At 40.6% G+C, this 17,144-nt stretch overlaps 2 protein-coding genes across 2 annotated transcripts; both read right to left on the reverse strand.

The window, feature by feature from the left end:
- Positions 1-2,040: 2,040 nt before the first annotated feature.
- Positions 2,041-2,872, reverse strand: LOC135657570 (large ribosomal subunit protein eL33w-like). Its single transcript, XM_065175973.1, has 4 exons — positions 2,750-2,872; positions 2,607-2,642; positions 2,279-2,507; positions 2,041-2,197 (listed from the first exon to the last, which is right to left on the reverse strand). The coding sequence occupies exons 1-4, from the start codon at positions 2,779-2,781 to the stop codon at positions 2,156-2,158; spliced, it is 339 nt and encodes a 112-aa protein (XP_065032045.1). The 5' UTR covers positions 2,782-2,872; the 3' UTR covers positions 2,041-2,155.
- Positions 2,873-14,519: 11,647 nt separating this feature from the next.
- Positions 14,520-16,378, reverse strand: LOC104000363 (probable xyloglucan galactosyltransferase GT17). Its single transcript, XM_009422390.3, has one exon. The coding sequence runs from the start codon at positions 16,240-16,242 to the stop codon at positions 14,779-14,781; it is 1,464 nt and encodes a 487-aa protein (XP_009420665.2). The 5' UTR covers positions 16,243-16,378; the 3' UTR covers positions 14,520-14,778.
- Between the last annotated feature and the right edge of the window lie 766 nt (positions 16,379-17,144).

Raw genomic sequence — 17,144 nt, forward strand, 5'->3', positions numbered from 1 at the left:
AATTGATAATTAATGATTTCAGAATGATGCATCCTATATTTTTTTTAATACTGTTCTGACAGCTTATGCTCTTAATCAGGCACAATCATTCGTAACCAAGGTAACGTGTAACTGGTTAATGAACATTCAGAGTTGTGATATGGCTATGGATTCACATATCCTGGTTCATGGTAAACGACGGTGGTCAGTCTACATTAACAAAATAACTCACAATCGAGAAAGTTGGTTCACTATTTTAGATCATGATTCATTGAATCACTGAGATTGATTAGTGCTTGGGCAAGATAATTGGTCTTACCAAGCCAATGATTATAAATTTCAATAGGTAAAACAAGAAATGCACAAAACATTACTGCTTTTATTTAGTGCAATTAACAATTTTGTGCTTTACTATTGAACTCCAGAATAGGAATATCCAAAACAGAATCTAATTATTTTTAGTTATAGTTATTTTATATAACAGTAACAGTTAAGGTGCTAGAGTCTGAACTTTAAAAATTCAAACACAGATGTTCATAATGCAAACATCAAACCCAATGTGGGGTCTAGGCAATGTTCTTGTTTCCAAGACGGGCAATGTGTCCCACTAACAATTTTGTGCTTTATTAATGGACTCTATAATAGGAATATCCAAAATAAAATCTAATCATGATGCCAATCGCCGGCAAGAAGCCTACCTTATGCAGATGGCAGTGCTGCCATCTGCGAGAGCAACAAGAGCAACAATAGTTTCTATTATTTCTCGTTTTTGCGTCAATGATTTTGACGCAAAAAGCTTCTCCAAAACACAATACACGTAGTTCAAAACCAATCATTTGCACAAATAACCTGGCTCTGATACCACTGTTAGGAATTCTAAAAGCGACATCACATGCGCAACGAAAGAACAGAAGACAAAAATCCTAAATTTCCCAAAAGGTGTTCATCATCGTATGAAGATTTGTGTGTAAAATCCATAAAACTAAAAACCACGTGCAAGACATTTGTGTTACCTAGAAAGATTGTATATCTTTAAATCCCTAAAGATTTGTAAGAGTTTATGATGAAGATCAAGGGTCCTCCTCTCTAACGATGATCCACACAGTAGAACTGCGACGACGCTCCTCAAAACTCACGGCCTACTATCTGAGGAGGAGAAAGGGGAGAGAAGAATAAAAGATGGCTACTAAGAAGCTCTAGCCTATGAGGCTTTAGTTCTCTCCTATTTATAGAGGCCCCTAGTTAACCCTAATGAATCTTATTCTATTAGGTATTGGATCTTCATCCATTTACCCAAACCTATTAGATTAATTGGTCTCTACCCAATAATCTCTTATTAGTTTTTATTGGATCTCATCCATGAGATCCAATAATACAGGAACTTATTAGATATCAAATAAGATAAAAACTCCAACGAACATCTCATATTTGAATATTTACTCGTCGCAACACTTACCATATGTGTGTGACCTTCTAAGCCCAATAATCAATATCGAACTGATTGTGAGTCATACTTATTAGAACTCCTTCGGGCTCGATGAATTATTATCTACATAATAATTCACTCGACTCATCAACTGCAGACGTACTAAACCAGTGCGCCATAGTCCCCAAACGATACAGGAAAATCCAATCCTTTGAACCTATCTGTCCTTAGCTACTGTATACCTATAGTCCATCATCCATCTAATATCCCAGAGATCATATAACGAGCATGATATTATCAGGCTCATACTGTTTCTTCTCGAGTCTCGCTCTAATCGAATTCTCCTGGAGAACTCTTTCTTTCTCAATCTAAATAACTTTGACTAAGGATTTATTTGAGCAATAACACACAGGATATTCCTCTCATAATACCAAAAACAAATAATCCTCTATCGACATTAGAATTTGTTTGGAACTTCAAAAGATGTTTCTAATGTTCTGCATTAAGCAAGTGAAACATTTCAGGGATGATATCTAAAACCCAAGTGAAAACATAACAATTTTGCGTGACAATTTCAGGAGAGATAATTAAAAAATGAATACAAAGATTGATGAAAAAAAATCATAGAGAAAGTAAATGCTGGAGAAAAACATTAAATAATAACAAGAGAACAATAAGAAAATAGAACCAAACAAGTACATTTCTCGAAATGACATTCTCCATAACAGGTGAATGTAAAAGCTCACCTCCTCAAATGTTGCTGGGGTACATGAAAACCCTGACCGTTCCACCCTGCAGATACAAAGACGAGGGAAAACCTAAGCAAAAATGTGAAATTTGGAGTACGAATTAACGCAGGGACTCGAGCCTCACCATGGATTTAGGCGGCAGATTGGATTTAAACTTGGCGCGGATGACGCCACTGTTGCCGTGGGGGCGTGCGACCTTACCCCAGATGCACCGGTACCGCGTCCCCTTGGTCTTCGTCTTCGCCTTGTAGATGTACGCCATCCTCTTGCCGCAGTACCAAGCGACTTCCTCCTTGGTGTTCACCCCCTCGATCTGGACCAGCGATGTGTTCTCGTACTGGTTCGACTTCGACCTGATCCATACATCCTCATCAATTCTCACAGAAGAAAAAGAACACAAGTCCAACTAACAACGAGGAACAAATTCGACTCCCGAGAAGAACTCGACTTGCCTCTTGTATCCGAGGATCGTCCCGCGGACGTACAGCCTGCAATCGAGATCAAACGACAGCGCAAGCAATAAGAGATCAACTTGATGAAATCGAAATGGAGAGAAGAAAGAGGTTCGGGTTTCGAAGAGCAAATCGGATTGCACCTGACGCGCTCGCCTTGCCGCCCCTTCACCATCTCCGCCGATGAGGGTGCCCGCGACCGATGCGCCGACTAAGAGCAGCCAACCCCAAGTGTGGGAAACCCTAGTGGCTGTTTCGGAGATGGGGGTTTTAAATAGGACAGCCACCAGCAAAGATCAACGGATCGGACGGTCGCGGTTGCGTCTCGAATGATGCGGGCTTCTCTGATGGGCCACATTTATGCGGGTGCTGAGGAGGGGGGTGGGGAGTTATAAAATTCCATATTTACCCTTAACTTTTGTATTCGTCATTCTAAATACAACACGATTATGAATAATTAGTTAAGATGAGAAAAAACATAAAAAATCTGAAATATCTCTCATCAATTTGTATTAGATTGATATATTTTCAAGGATATCAATATGAATTAGAATTTTTAACCTTTAATTATGAATGTATATATAAAATTATATTCTTAATGGAAGAAATGTGGATTTATAGATATATGCTAAGATTAATATCTCCCAAACCAAAGGTGAAGGGGAACAAAATAAAAGATAAAAAAATATACATTGCTATTGATCACCACCTAGCAAAAGCCCAAGGCAAGATAGAGAAACCCTACTTTGCTGCTTGGGAAGCAACATGGCCTGAGCACAAACCCCAAGCTTAGGGGAATGGATCAGGTCCACCTAGCACAAAAGTCTCTTGAGTTAATTATAATTCGATCGCCGTTATCCCAAATAGCTGAACCCATTATATGAAGTTGGCCCAATCAAGATCCCTATTGTCGCCTAAACTGGGATCCTCTCCAACCTAGACCGCTTCATTCGATATGATCATAATGACAATGATGTGTACTAGAGCACACTAACTAACATGTAATTCTCTTTGCAAGCACCGGCCATAAAGCTACTCCCATCCGTCGCTTTTTTAGAGACGCATATAGAGAAACCTGTTAGGTTGATGGCTCTTATTCAGTCCATGTGGGTTTTATCAGCCCACAGCCTACACCCCCTCTTAATCTAACCCTAATTAAGATTAGGGGGTGTGGTGGCTACGTTTTTGATGCAGATTAAAGCTATAAAAAGACAGCAACGAGGCAGATCTTTGTAGCCACGAGATTCTAAAGAGAAAAAGGAGAACAAGCCAGAAAAGGAAGAGAAAGAAAGGGAAGAAGACAAGGTCAACGCAGAGAGACTATTCTCAATCATCTAGTAGTGTTCTCATCTCAGGTTGATCAAATCTACAGTAGGCTCTTGCTGTGATTACTTGGGAGGTTTTAGATATTGTGGGCAGTGACGTGATCCTTGTATCCTAGTTATTCTCTTGTGGTTGTTGCTAGGGTTTTGGGCAAGAGATTGAGATTTGTATATTCATTATTCTCATAGTGGATTATCTCTAGTTTGCCCCATGGTTTTTACCCTTCACATTGAAGGGGTTTTCCACGTATATCTTGGTGTTCTGTTTGATTGTGTTTCCATTTTATTCCGCTGCGTATTTTGGTTTTCTAGTATTTGTTCCTATACAAAGGTTATTTCTGTTTATATCCCCATCAATTAGTATCAGAGCGGGGTTTTGGTGATTTAATTTTTGTATTTGAACATGGAGGCCAGTAATATTTCTCGCATGATTAGTTTGAATGGAAATAATTAGATGATATAGAAACCAAGAATGGAAGATCTCTTGTATTGCAAAGATTTGTATGGACCTTTGCAAGGGGATAGTGCAAAACCTACAACTATGACAGATGATGAGTGGAAGAGGTTAGATCGAAAAACAATTGCGTTTATTAGATAGTGGCTTGATGATAGTGTCTTTCACCATGTTTCTACTGAAATTTCTGCATATTCTCTTTGGAAAAAATTGGAAAGTCTCTATGAAAGAAAATTAGCTGGCAACAAAGCTTTTTTGATCAGAAAACTTGTGAACCTAAAATATAGAGAGGGTGCTTCTATTGTTGAGCATTTAAATAAAATACAGAGTATTACTAACCAGTTATCCTCTATGAAAATATCTCTTGATGATGAGTTGCAGGCATTGTTACTTCTCAGTTCATTACCAGAAAGTTGGGAGACACTGGTGGTTTCCCTTAGTAATTCTGCACCAGATGGTATTGTCACTATGAGTCAAGTAATAAGCAGTTTGTTGAATGATGAGTTGAGAAGAAAGAGTTCAGCAACATCTCAGAATGATTCACAGGCACTTATCTCAGAGAATAGAGGAAGGTCAAAGTCTAGAAGCAGTTCATGTATGGGTAGGAGCAAGTCAAGATCAAGAAAAGATATTGTTTGCTATAACTGTGGTGAGAAAGGACATTACAAGAACCAATGTAAGCAACCTAAGAAGAACAAGAAAAAAAGAAAAGAAGTGGAGTCTATAGAGTTAAAGGATAATACTACAACTACAATACAGGGTGGTGATTATTTGATTTTGTCTCCTTCTGATGATATTTTTTCTTGTGTGTGTCAGGATCTTGAGTGGGTGATTGACACAAGTGCTTCTTATCATGCTACACCTCGGAGAGAGTTTTTTGCTACATACAGGTCTGGAAACTTTGGTGTTGTCAAGATGGGCAACTATGGCACAGCAGACATCATTGGCATGGGTGATATCCATTTAAAGACCAACCTTGGCTACAAGTTGGTACTTAAGGATGTGAGGCATGTGGTTGATTTGAGGCTGAATTTAATTTCAGTTGGAAGACTAGATGATGAAGAGTATGAAAGCAGATTTCACAGAGGGCAATGGAAGCTCAGTAAGGGTTCTCTTGTTATAACTAGTGGAAAGAAATGTCATACTTTGTACAGGTTACAGGCTAAAACTTATGGTGAGCAGTTCAATGCTACAGAGAAAGACTTCAGTATGGAGTTGTGGCATAGGCGATTGGGACACATGAGCGAGAAGGGGCTGCAAGCTCTTTCCAAGAGAGAGGTATTACCATATCTCAGAGGTATACATCTGAACCCTTGTATTGATTGTTTGGCTGGTAAACAACATAGAGTTTCATTTGCTAGTGCTGCTTTGTCTAGAAAAATGTATGCCTTAGACCGTGTTTATACAGATGTATGTGGTCCTTTGAGGACAAAAACTCCTGGTGGATCTGTTGATGTTCTTGGTATAAGTGGTGCACTTTATTTTATCACTTTTATAGATGATTTTTCTAGGAAAGTTTGGGCTTATGCTTTGAAGACCAAAGATCAGGTTATTAATGTCTTCAAAGAGTTTCATGCTAGGGTTGAAAGGGAGACAGAAAGGAAATTGAAATGCATAAGATTAGATAATGGTGGTGAGTATACGGGATTGTTTAATGACTATTGCAGGTCACATGGAATCCAACATGAGATGACAGTTCCTGGTACACCTCAGCATAATGCAATTGTAGAGAGGATGAACCGCACCATCATGGAAAAGATCAGATGTATGCTTTCACAGGCCAAGCTACCCAAAAGGTTTTGAGATGAGGCTTTGAGGATTGCAGTTGATGTGATCAACTTATCACCATGTACAGCCCTAGATGGTGATGTTGCAGAGCATATATGGTCAGGGAAAGATATTTCCTACTGGCATTTGAGAGTGTTTGGTTGTCGCGCATTTGTACATATTCCTGACAATGAGAGGTCCAAGCTGGATGGTAAGTCTAAAGAATGTATTTTTCTTGGTTACTCACATGATCAGTTTGGTTACAAGCTTTGGGATCCAGAAAAGCAGAAGGTGTTCAGGAGCAAAGATGTTGTCTTCTTTGAGGATCAAACCTTTGAGGATTTGAAGAAGAAGGCACCAGCCAAGACTTCTACAGAAGGATTAGCAGATTATGACCCAGTTATTCCTCCGGTATATCAGGGTGATGGGGGAGATGTGCATGAAGATAGTGTAGAGCCTGATGTTGATTTACCTGCAGGACATGTTGAGCAAGAAGAAGTAGGAGAGCAAGTTCCCGCAGAACCTCAGTTGAGAAGATCTTCTAGACAACGTCAACCTTCCAGAAGATACTCTACAGATGAGTATGTGATGCTTACTGATGCAGGTGAACTAGAGAGTTACCAGGAAGCAGTTGAGAGTGAGCAGAAAGAGAAATGGTTAGTTGCCATGCAGGAAGAGATGGATGCTCTTCAGAAGAACCACACTTATGATTTGGTGCTGCTACCAAATAGAATGAAGGCCTTGAAGAACAAGTGAGTTTTTAGGTTGAAGACTCAAGAATATTGTTCTCAACCAAAGTACAAAGCTAGATTGGTTGTGAAAGGCTTTGGTCAAAAGAAAGGTATTGACTTTGAAGAGATATTTTCTCCTGTTGTTAAAATGTCTTCTATTCGTGTTGCTCTTAGTATTGCTGCTAGCCAGGACTTGGAGGTTGAGCAGTTAGATGTGAAGACATCTTTCCTTCATGGTGATTTGGAGGAGGAAATTTATATGGAGCAACCAGAAGGCTTCAAAGTCAAAGGTAAAGATAATTTTGTCTGCAAGTTGAAGAAGAGCTTGTATGGGCTAAAGCAAGCTCCAAGACAGTGGTACAGAAAGTTTGATTCATTTATGACAGAAAATGGATACAAAAGAACGGCTTCAGATGATTGTGTATACATCAAATGGTTTGGTGGGGATTTTATTATTCTCTTACTTTATGTTGATGACATGCTTATTCTTGGGAAAGATATGTCTAAAATTGACAGGTTGAAGAAGGAACTGAGTGAGTCTTTTGCAATGAAGGACATGGGACCAGCAAAGCAAATACTAGGCATGCAGATTTCTCATGATAGGAAAAACAAGAAGATTTGGTTGTCACAGGAGAAATACATCGAGAAGGTATTGGAAAGATTCAGTATGAGCAATGCTAAGCCAGTTGGTTCTCCTCTTGCAGGTCACTTCAAGTTGTGCTCAGAACAGAGTCCGTCAAGTGATGAGGAGAAGGAGAAAATGCAAAAGGTTCCTTATGCTTCAGTAGTTGGAAGTTTAATGTATGCAATGGTATGTACGAGGCCAGACATCGCATATGCAGTGGGTGTTACTAGCAGATTTCTTGCAAATCCAGGCAAAGAGTACTAGACAGTAGTGAAGTGGATTTTTAGATATATCAAAGGGAGCTCTAAGGTTTGTTTAAGCTTTGGAGGTGGACCACCTGTGTTAACAGGTTACACAGATGCAGATATGGCAAGAGATATAGATACGAGGAAGTCTACTTCAGGTTATGTACTTACTTTTGCAGGGGGAGCTGTGTCATGGCAATCCAGGTTACAAAGGTGTATTGCTCTCTCTACCACAGAAGCAGAATATATTGCTGCTACAGAGGTATGCAAAGAAATGTTATGGATGAAAGAATTCTTACAAGAATTGAGGCTGAAACAGGAAAATTATGTGGTGCATTGTGACAACCAAAGTGTCATCCATTTGTGTAAGAACCCAATGTTTCATTCCAAGTCAAAGCATATAGATGTCAGATACCACTGGATTCGAAATGTATTTGAAGAGAAGCAGTTGCAGCTTCAGAAAATTCATACAGATGACAACAGAGTAGACATGTTGACGAAGACCCTACCAAAAGAAAGATAGGAGATATGCCGACAGCTGGTCGGCATGGTTTCACATTGAGGAGTCATGGGACAGCCTCCCTTATGGGCTGAAGGGGGAGGTTGTTGGGCTGATGGCCCATATTCAGCCCATGTGGGCTTTATCAGCCCACAGCCCACACCCCCTCTTAACCTAACCCTAATTAAGATTAGGGAGTGTGGTGGCTGCGTTTTAGATGCAGATTAAAGCTATAAAAAGGCAGCAACGAGGCAGATCTTTGTAGCCACGAGATTCCAAAGAGAAGAAGGAGAACAAGGCAGAAAAGGAAGAGAAAGAAAGGGAAGAAGACAAGGACAACGCAGAGAGACTGTTCTCAATCATCTAACAGTGTTCTCATCTCAGGTTAGATCAAATCTACAATAGGCTCTTGCTGTGATTACTTGGGAGGTTTTAGATATTGTGGGCAGTAACATGATCCTTATATCCCAGTTATTCTCTTGTGGTTGTTGCTAGGGTTTTGGGCAAGAGATTGAGATTTGTATATTCATTATTCTCATAGTGGATTATCTCTAGTTTGCCCAGTGGTTTTTACCCTTCACATTGAAGGGGTTTTCCACGTATATCTTGGTGTTCTGTTTGATTGTGTTTCCATTTATTCCGCTGCGTGTTTTGGTCTTCTAGTATTTGTTCCTATACAAAGGTTATTCCTGTTTATATCCCCATCAAAACCAATATGGGAGCATTGTGCTTTACCTACCAAACCTCCCTCCTTACAAATATCAATCTCGGAGTTGTCCTTGGCTATTAGTTTTTGAGAGCCTCATGCAATGGATTCAATGCAGGAGCATGTGTAAGCTAGAACCCGTATATCATCCTGAAGCAGCCCCTCCCCTAAAGCATTTCCCACTGATTACTCTCCTAAAACACATGGCATGTTGCCTCTCTCACATCATCCCACCATTGCCATCCTCTTGAATCATGCAAATAAGATCTCCTAACAAGAGACCTTGATTTTTTCGCTGCTGCTGATGATAGAAAAATTATTAAGACGGTTAACCTGACCCTCCTTTAACCCATCACATGGCTCTATCAAGATGCCTATACCCTCCCCTTTACATATCTCAAATCCCTTTATGGTTTTGGCATAATGTGACGAAGCCTCCCTTCCTCATGCTATAACATTACTTCCTAGTTACCAATTTACAATACAAAGCAAACCTCAAATGGTCCAGACCCCCTCACCTCTTGCACCTAATCCTATTTTCTTTGATGCACTAGTTTACAAGATGATAGAGGCTTTTCACAAGGCTATAGAGGAAGGCTTAAGCAAGGTGATAATCTACTTACTAATGAGATTGTCTTGGTGGGTCAAGATTATGGAAAAAGAAGGGATAAACGTTAAGAGGAGAACCCTAAAGTCGACTCCTTCCCCACTTTCTTCCTTCCTTCCGATCCAAGAAGAAATAACTATTGCACCCTAATACCAGTGTCGAATTTTCAAATGTAGAGACCCTCAACCACTCCTCTTCTTAATCTATTGATTCTTCTCTCCTGGAATTGGAGGGATGCCTTGAAGCATCAAGGAAAAGAATGGCTCCTAGGCCTAATGAAAATGCATCAACCTAACATCATTCTCTCCCCTTGAACATGCTTAGATGAGGAACATAATCATATCGTCCTTTGTAAGTTGGGCAAGGCTTGGTGCGGGGATTTCATCCTGATGGTCGGTTATCTTGGCGGAATCCTAGTTTCTTAGAGATCCTCATTCAAGGCTATAACTATTAGTAAAAATGATCAGTCCCTTAATCTTATTATGGAGAACCTAACTACACCTCTACTGTTCTTTTTCATTATTTATGATAGCACTTCAGCCTTCGTTGATCTCTCTGAAATCTATTTTGTGAACTCAACTCTATTTCAATTTCACGGTTTCTATGTAATGACTTCAACGTAATTCTTTCTACCAATGATAACCTTAGAGATAGAGATTGTTTTATCTCTCTAGTTTTATTTTGGACTTTCAAAATTTTATTTTTAATACTAGTCTTATTGATATTAGATTTCATGATAATCGTTTTATGTGGTGTAATAATCGATTTGGCTCCACTCGCTCTGCTAGGCTTGATCATGCTCTCGGTAACCAACATTAGATTTTCTTATTTGATATTATCCTTGTCCAATACCTCACTTGTGTTGCTTCTAATCATTCTCCATTACTGATCTAAGCTAACATTCTTAAATGCGCTTACAATCATGTCAAACTTTTTTTATTTAAATCACACTGGACTGATTACTAAGAAGTTGGTAGCATTGTGGCTTTCTCTTGGATAAGTGGTATTAACCCTCTTATAGACTTTCACCATAGGCTAACCCACAATTACCACCTGCTTTTCCAATGGCACCAAAAGCATGGTCAAAATTTGGAAAAGACTAGTCTAGACAAAAAAAAAAATGTTGAACTTAAAACTAAGGACTCATTGGGCATTCTTGACCATAATAAGCACTTTAATCTTTTTTGCCTCGATTTATTATCTTAAATAGGTAACTTCATATTAAATGGAGGATAAAACCGCTAAAAGGATAAAAACACTATTTTTTTTCACAAAGTTGCCACCCTAAAAAATCATAAAAATTATATTAACATCTTAAAACGTGATAGTGGGGACCTCTACCATAATAAAGATGAGATATGCTCTCATTTTTCTAGTTGATACTTGAACTAGTTGGCTTATTCGAGCTCCAAAACTTTCAATAATTGGGATCTTATTCTCTCTCTTCACATTTTAAATCACATCGATAGTGCCCTCTTGAGTGTAACATTTTCTCTTTTAAAGATTAGTACCTCTCTCAAGCAAATAGGCTAAAGTAAGAGCTTTGATCTTAGTGGCTTCAATGTAGAATTATTTATTAAATATTGGGACCTTCTCAAAGATAATATCATGAATACTTTCCACTTCTTTTAAAACTTCAAATGCCTTCCTAAGAGCTCGAGTAGAACTTTCTTAGTCTTTATCCCTAAAATAGATAATCTTAAAAAAATTCATGGATGATTGGCCAATTACATTGTATAATATAATCTACAAGTTACTTTGCAAGATTTTGGTTGTCCTCAACCATCTTGTTCAATATGAGTAATTTGCATTTATATTTGGTCACTCTGTCCATAATAATATTTTGATTGCTAATAAGTTGGCCCACTCGATAGCCAACTCTAAAGGTAGCTCTCCTCTTATCATCTTCAAAATCGATGGCCTTTGATAGCATTTCTTCGAATACTAATTTGAAGGTTATGAAGCTAATAAACTTTCCACCCCCTTTCATAGCTTGAATTTTAGATTGCTTGTCCTCCCCAATATTTATTTGCCTGATTAATTAGATACCTTCTAACTAGTTCTCTAGATATTATACTATCTGCCAAGGAAACATAATATCTTTTTATCTATATATATTGATCTAGTAGAACCTATACTCTATTCTCATGGGCCTTATCAACTTAAATAAATTTACCCCCTTTAACATAAAAAAGAATTAAGATTTCTTATCTTATTTTTTATGATGATGTGATAATTTTCTTTAGGGTTAATACTAAAACCTTCAACTGTGTTATTTTTGCCCTTAACCTTAGTAAATCTAATATCTATTTTCGTAGATATTGTTCTCCCCTATGAAATATAGAATATACAATCTATTTAGTATCAATGAGAGATCTTGACCTATCCCTTAGCTTCCTACTTTTATTTTTCACACTAGAATCCAAGAGCACCACCAAGGTCTGATGGTGTACAAGGTCCTTAGAAAGATCAAAGGTTAGTACAAAGAACTTCTTTAGTAAAGCTATATTTATCAACTCTATTATCAATTTTATTCTTGTACATACTCATGAATTCTTTGACCTATAAAAAAATCATTAATAATATGGGTAAAGCTATAATAAATATTTTTTTAGAATGATAATACTGATTATAATAAATATAAACTCATTAGTCGGGACATAATCACTAATCTTAATATTATTGTGGTCTTGGCATTCATGATATAAAAATAATCAAAGTCACTTTTATCGCTAAGCATATTCATTAGGATCTCCCACACTAGGTAAGGGTTATTTAATCTTCTAAATCACCCAAGGGTGGGTTGTATAAAATCATTAAGAATGACTCTCATATTAAAGCATAGACTAACCCTTGGATTTGTAACTATCCGATCAATTATTATCCTATATTCTTTGATATTAATACTATTGAGAATATTGATCCTAATCTTATTGCTGATAGATTATGAGACTTGGTAAAACTCAAAGAGGTTTTCTACCCTCTCCTTGTATTCTGTATTTTTAGCATCTATGTGTCATATGTTCTCGGTGATGATGCTTGGGTTTGAACCCTTTCCCCTAAATGCTCTTTAATTACAAGTAATTTTTATAAGTAAGTAAAGACTAGTAAACAATATGAGGATAGAACTTGGAGTAGTTGGAAGGCAATGTGATAGCTTGTGGTGGCCCCAAAAATCAAAATCTTTATCTAAAATTTTTTGTGAAATTGCCTCCATATTTGTTTGACAAAATTCTACACTGTTAACATAAGCTTTGCTCTATTTGTCACTTATTTAATAATTCTTTATGTATTTTCTTTTTTAATACAAGTTTATTTCTCCTTTTGGAATCCGATTGGTTAGAGAATGTATGTTTATTTTTTTTTTTCTTTTCTTCAATGATTCGAATAATAGTTATTGGCTAAGAGAGGGCTTTAACCTTAGACACTTTAATGATATTTGGATCCATAGATTCATTATAAATTATCTTTAGAAACTTTTGTTAAACTGTAATAACTATCACTTTTGCAACCACTATTTGGATCTGTAGCTTTGTTGTGTCGTGAGGGAAATGACGTAATAGATCCACACCTTATACCACTGGGAGTATCCTCTTCATTGTGACTTGAATACAATAGATCTTTTGACCCTTATTATAGTTTTACAGGTGGTGACTTTGTTATCAAGATCATCGAAGGAAGGATTATACTTGAGCAAGGAGTTCCATGTATGACCTCCTCTACCTTGATGGTTGAAACGTTAGCTTTACGTAAAGGATTTTACTGAGCACTTTAGCATAACTTGCCCTCCTTAGAAATTTAGACGAACTCTATCCAACTTGTCAATTACGTCTCCTCCCACGAGATCTTTCATAACATCAAAATCATTTTCAACTATTTTAATAGAACACTTAACTTTGCAATCCATGTTCATACCGCTTTTCTAGGGTGTAGGCCACCTCTCATTTCAACTCAAGGTCTAAAAAAAAACCATTTTGAGGTTATTGTACTTGAAGTGACCTAGATCTAGGCATGCTTATTTTTTCACTTCAATCACACTATTTTCTCACATTTGCTTAAAAAGATACGTTAGATGCCTGAAGTATTCTGCAATGAAAATGTTTGTCTTGCTTATATCTGACAATTTAAGGCACCAATTGTGTTACCAACTTTGTCCATATTACTTTATGTGCTTTATTTAGTTGCTGCAATAGCTCATAAACCTTCCTTGTGTGCTCTCATTTGTAATAAACACCATGTGATTGACTTAGCATTGCAAGATGTGGGTAGCTGCTTCTTTGTGTGCTCTCATTTGCAATAAACACTGTGTGATTGACTTAGCATTGCAAGATGTGGGTAGCTGCTTCTTTGTGTGCTCTCATTTGCAATAAACACTATGTGATTGACTTAGCATTGCAAGATGTGGGTAGCTGCTTCTTTGTGTGCTCTCACTTGCAATAATGACTTGGCATTGCAAGATCTCACTTGCAATAATGACTTAGCATTGCAAGATGTGGGTAGCTGCTTCTTTGTGTGCTCTCACTTGCAATAATGACTTGGCATTGCAAGATCTCACTTGCAATAATGACTTAGCATTGCAAGATGTGGGTAGCTGCTTCTTTGTGTGCTCTCACTTGCAATAATGACTTGGCATTGCAAGATCTCACTTGCAATAATGACTTAGCATTGCAAGATGTGGGTAGCTGCTTCTTTGTGTGCTCTCACTTGCAATAATGACTTGGCATTGCAAGATCTCACTTGCAATAATGACTTAGCATTGCAAGATGTGGGTAGCTGCTTCTTTGTGTGCTCTCAGACTTAGCATTGCAAGATTTGGGTAGCTGATACAAGATAAACAAACATGATTCGTGTTGGATTCCTGCGCTCTTCTCGTGATTGATAGCAATGTCTTCAAAGAGAAACAGCACAACCTCCTTTTATCATACCCAGCAATTCATGATATTTTTCTTGTAGAACAAGTCATCTCCTTCGATCTGAGAAAACAATTCTTGTTTCGTTGTGTACAAGCAATCGATCAAGTGGTTTTCTTTCTCATATTAAGAAGGAACACCATCTTCAATTGTAGGTGGAAAACGGAAGCGGGCATACCAACTTGCACTTTTCCTGATTCCTCGTAAGTCTCCGAGCCCCTCCATCAGCAGCAACCAACGGTCCACATTGATGAGCGTGCATTCACCACCATTTGACTGTTGAATCGACACCATCAATCATTATACTTACGTAGCTTTCACACCACCCTCTCGTCGTAGAGAGGCTCGAATCCGTTTGGTGAGGCCAACCAGCGCAACATCGACCGCGTCATCGAACCCGAGCTCACTTCGGTTCGCCTCCGGGTGGGCGTAGGTCATCCTCGGAATCAGCGCTATCACCGTCTCCCTCATCCTCTCCACCTCGGCTCTCGGGATCCGGGCCAATTCTTCCTCCACCCGGTCCCATCGGTCCCGTTGGAGCAGAACCGACCAGTTCTCAGGTCGGCCTGGCAAATACCACTCGTACTGCGTGTAGGCCGCGTGCTCTGAGAAGAACACTGGGATGCACCCCGCGAGGACCGCGTCGAAGGTGGACCGCCGGGTGAACGACTCGCCGGGCGGCTGCAGGCAGAACTCGGCCCGGCGCATCACGTCGAGGACTCGGTCGGGGTCGCCACACTCGTGCCGAGCCGCTTCGCAATCGACTGGGATGCACCGGTTCGATTTCCAGCACTGGTTCATGATGGTGGACCGAACCGAGCCCTTGTCCTCGTCGGATCGCAGGCCGCCGACGAACGCCGACAGGTGCGTCCGCCTGAACCGACGGAGCTCTGCCTGCCACTCCGCCACCTCCGCCGCGGTGCGCGGGTGGAAGTAGGAAGGGTACGGGATTCCGAACTGGTTGTGGCCCTCCCATGGGTGGCGCTCCACCGTGAGGACCGTCATGTTGGCGACCTCCGGTAGGAGGAGGAGGCGGTTGGTGCCGAGGTCCGGGTACGCCGGGGAGCGCATGAAGTTCCAGGAGGCGTGGCCGAGGGTGAGGAAGTGGTCGCGGCCGCCGTGGCGGCGGAAAGAGGGGAGGGAGGAGAGGTGTGCGGCGAGGTCGACCGCGAGGGCGTCGCCGCGGGTGTGATTCTTCTGCCGGAAGTTGGCGGCGGCATGGAGGCCGGCGTAGAACGGGACGTAGAACAGGAGCGCCGCCTCGGGGTCAGTGGTGCGGCAGGGGTGCCGCTCGGCGCGATGGTGGAACAGCATCTCGGCGGCCAGCGGGTGGGTGGCGTACCACGACGTGCCCACCACATCGTCGGCGCGGAGAGGGAGGCGGAGGAGGGGCCGGCCAAGTCCGCGATGGCCGACGTGGGGGCACACGTCGCAGGAAGCGGGGCGGGCGAGGCAGCGCTGCATGAGGGCGGCGTTGAACCGGGGATGGATACTGTGTATGTAAAAGGGCGCAATGTCGGGGTGGCAAGTGTCCAGCGAGCGGCTGAGCCGGCAGTGGCGGTGGCCGCCTGCGACGGAGCGCTCGGAGGAAGAGGAGGACTCTGGTGGGAAGGTGAAGAACAAGAGGCGAAGCCACAGGACGTAGCAGAGGACGACAAAGACGACGAAGCGGAAGCGACGGAGGAGAGAAGAAGGCTTGACCTCTCTATAAGAGAAAGAGGAAGAGAAAAGCAAGAAGGATTTCTCCTTGTCTTCGGCCATGGAAGACATTAAGAGGCACAAACGGAAGCTCCTTTTTTGCGTTCAATTGGAGAACGGTCGAGAGAGGAGACGAGGAGCAGCGGAGGCGACGAGCGATGTGTGCTTAGACTTTGCGACGGGGGACAGCACAGGCCAACTTTGGTTTCTTTCTTATAGTGGAGTAGAGGGTGGGCAAAAGCAAAAGGGTTTTGACCCATACGTTCATAAACTAGTTAGTATATGACTTGGTGCTACAGTTGTATAATGACACTGCGCATTTAGGTGAGAGAAGCTTTTCTGGATCTTGTCTCTCCAAAGCAAGTGAGTGAGGCTTTGTTCTCGAGACAAGAGTGGGTGGTTAAGCTGTGGGGATTATTAATTGGATAGCCTCGAGGAAGTAGGGCATTAATTTTATTTGGTGTTCTTTGACTTCCTTCCTCTTACTGTTCACCAGATAAAACCTAACCTTTCTGGACACTCAAGGAAGAAATTTATAGATTAATCACTTACTTAATCTTTGCTTGAAACAAAGCCAAAGATTAATCACTCCTCGTTCCTTGTGATGGAACGACAGTTAAATCAAGCGGAAAGATGCATTGCACCATTTGTCATTCCTTGCGCATTCCGAGCTCCTGTTTCCATGACCCACCATATGTGTAGTGCAGAACCCATGTCCTCCGTTTAAGTAAGCATCTTATCCCGAATAAGGTTTCTCTCTCGTGTCCTGCTCGGTGGCTGGCTGGCTATTCACTACGTTCCTCTCTCCCGAAGCAACGTGGCTTCTTGTCGGTATTATGACCTTCTTCTTGTATTCATCACATCCTGCATAAAATGGTCAACCATCCATCCAACACTTCTTCAGTGGCTATTCTTAATGCCAGTTTCAGCTTCAGATTGTTACTCGCCGTCATAACTTGTGATGAGGGTAATAA

The sequence above is a fragment of the Musa acuminata genome, unplaced genomic scaffold (assembly GCF_036884655.1).
Source record: "Musa acuminata AAA Group cultivar baxijiao unplaced genomic scaffold, Cavendish_Baxijiao_AAA HiC_scaffold_277, whole genome shotgun sequence".
Taxonomy (NCBI): Eukaryota; Viridiplantae; Streptophyta; class Magnoliopsida; order Zingiberales; family Musaceae; genus Musa; species Musa acuminata.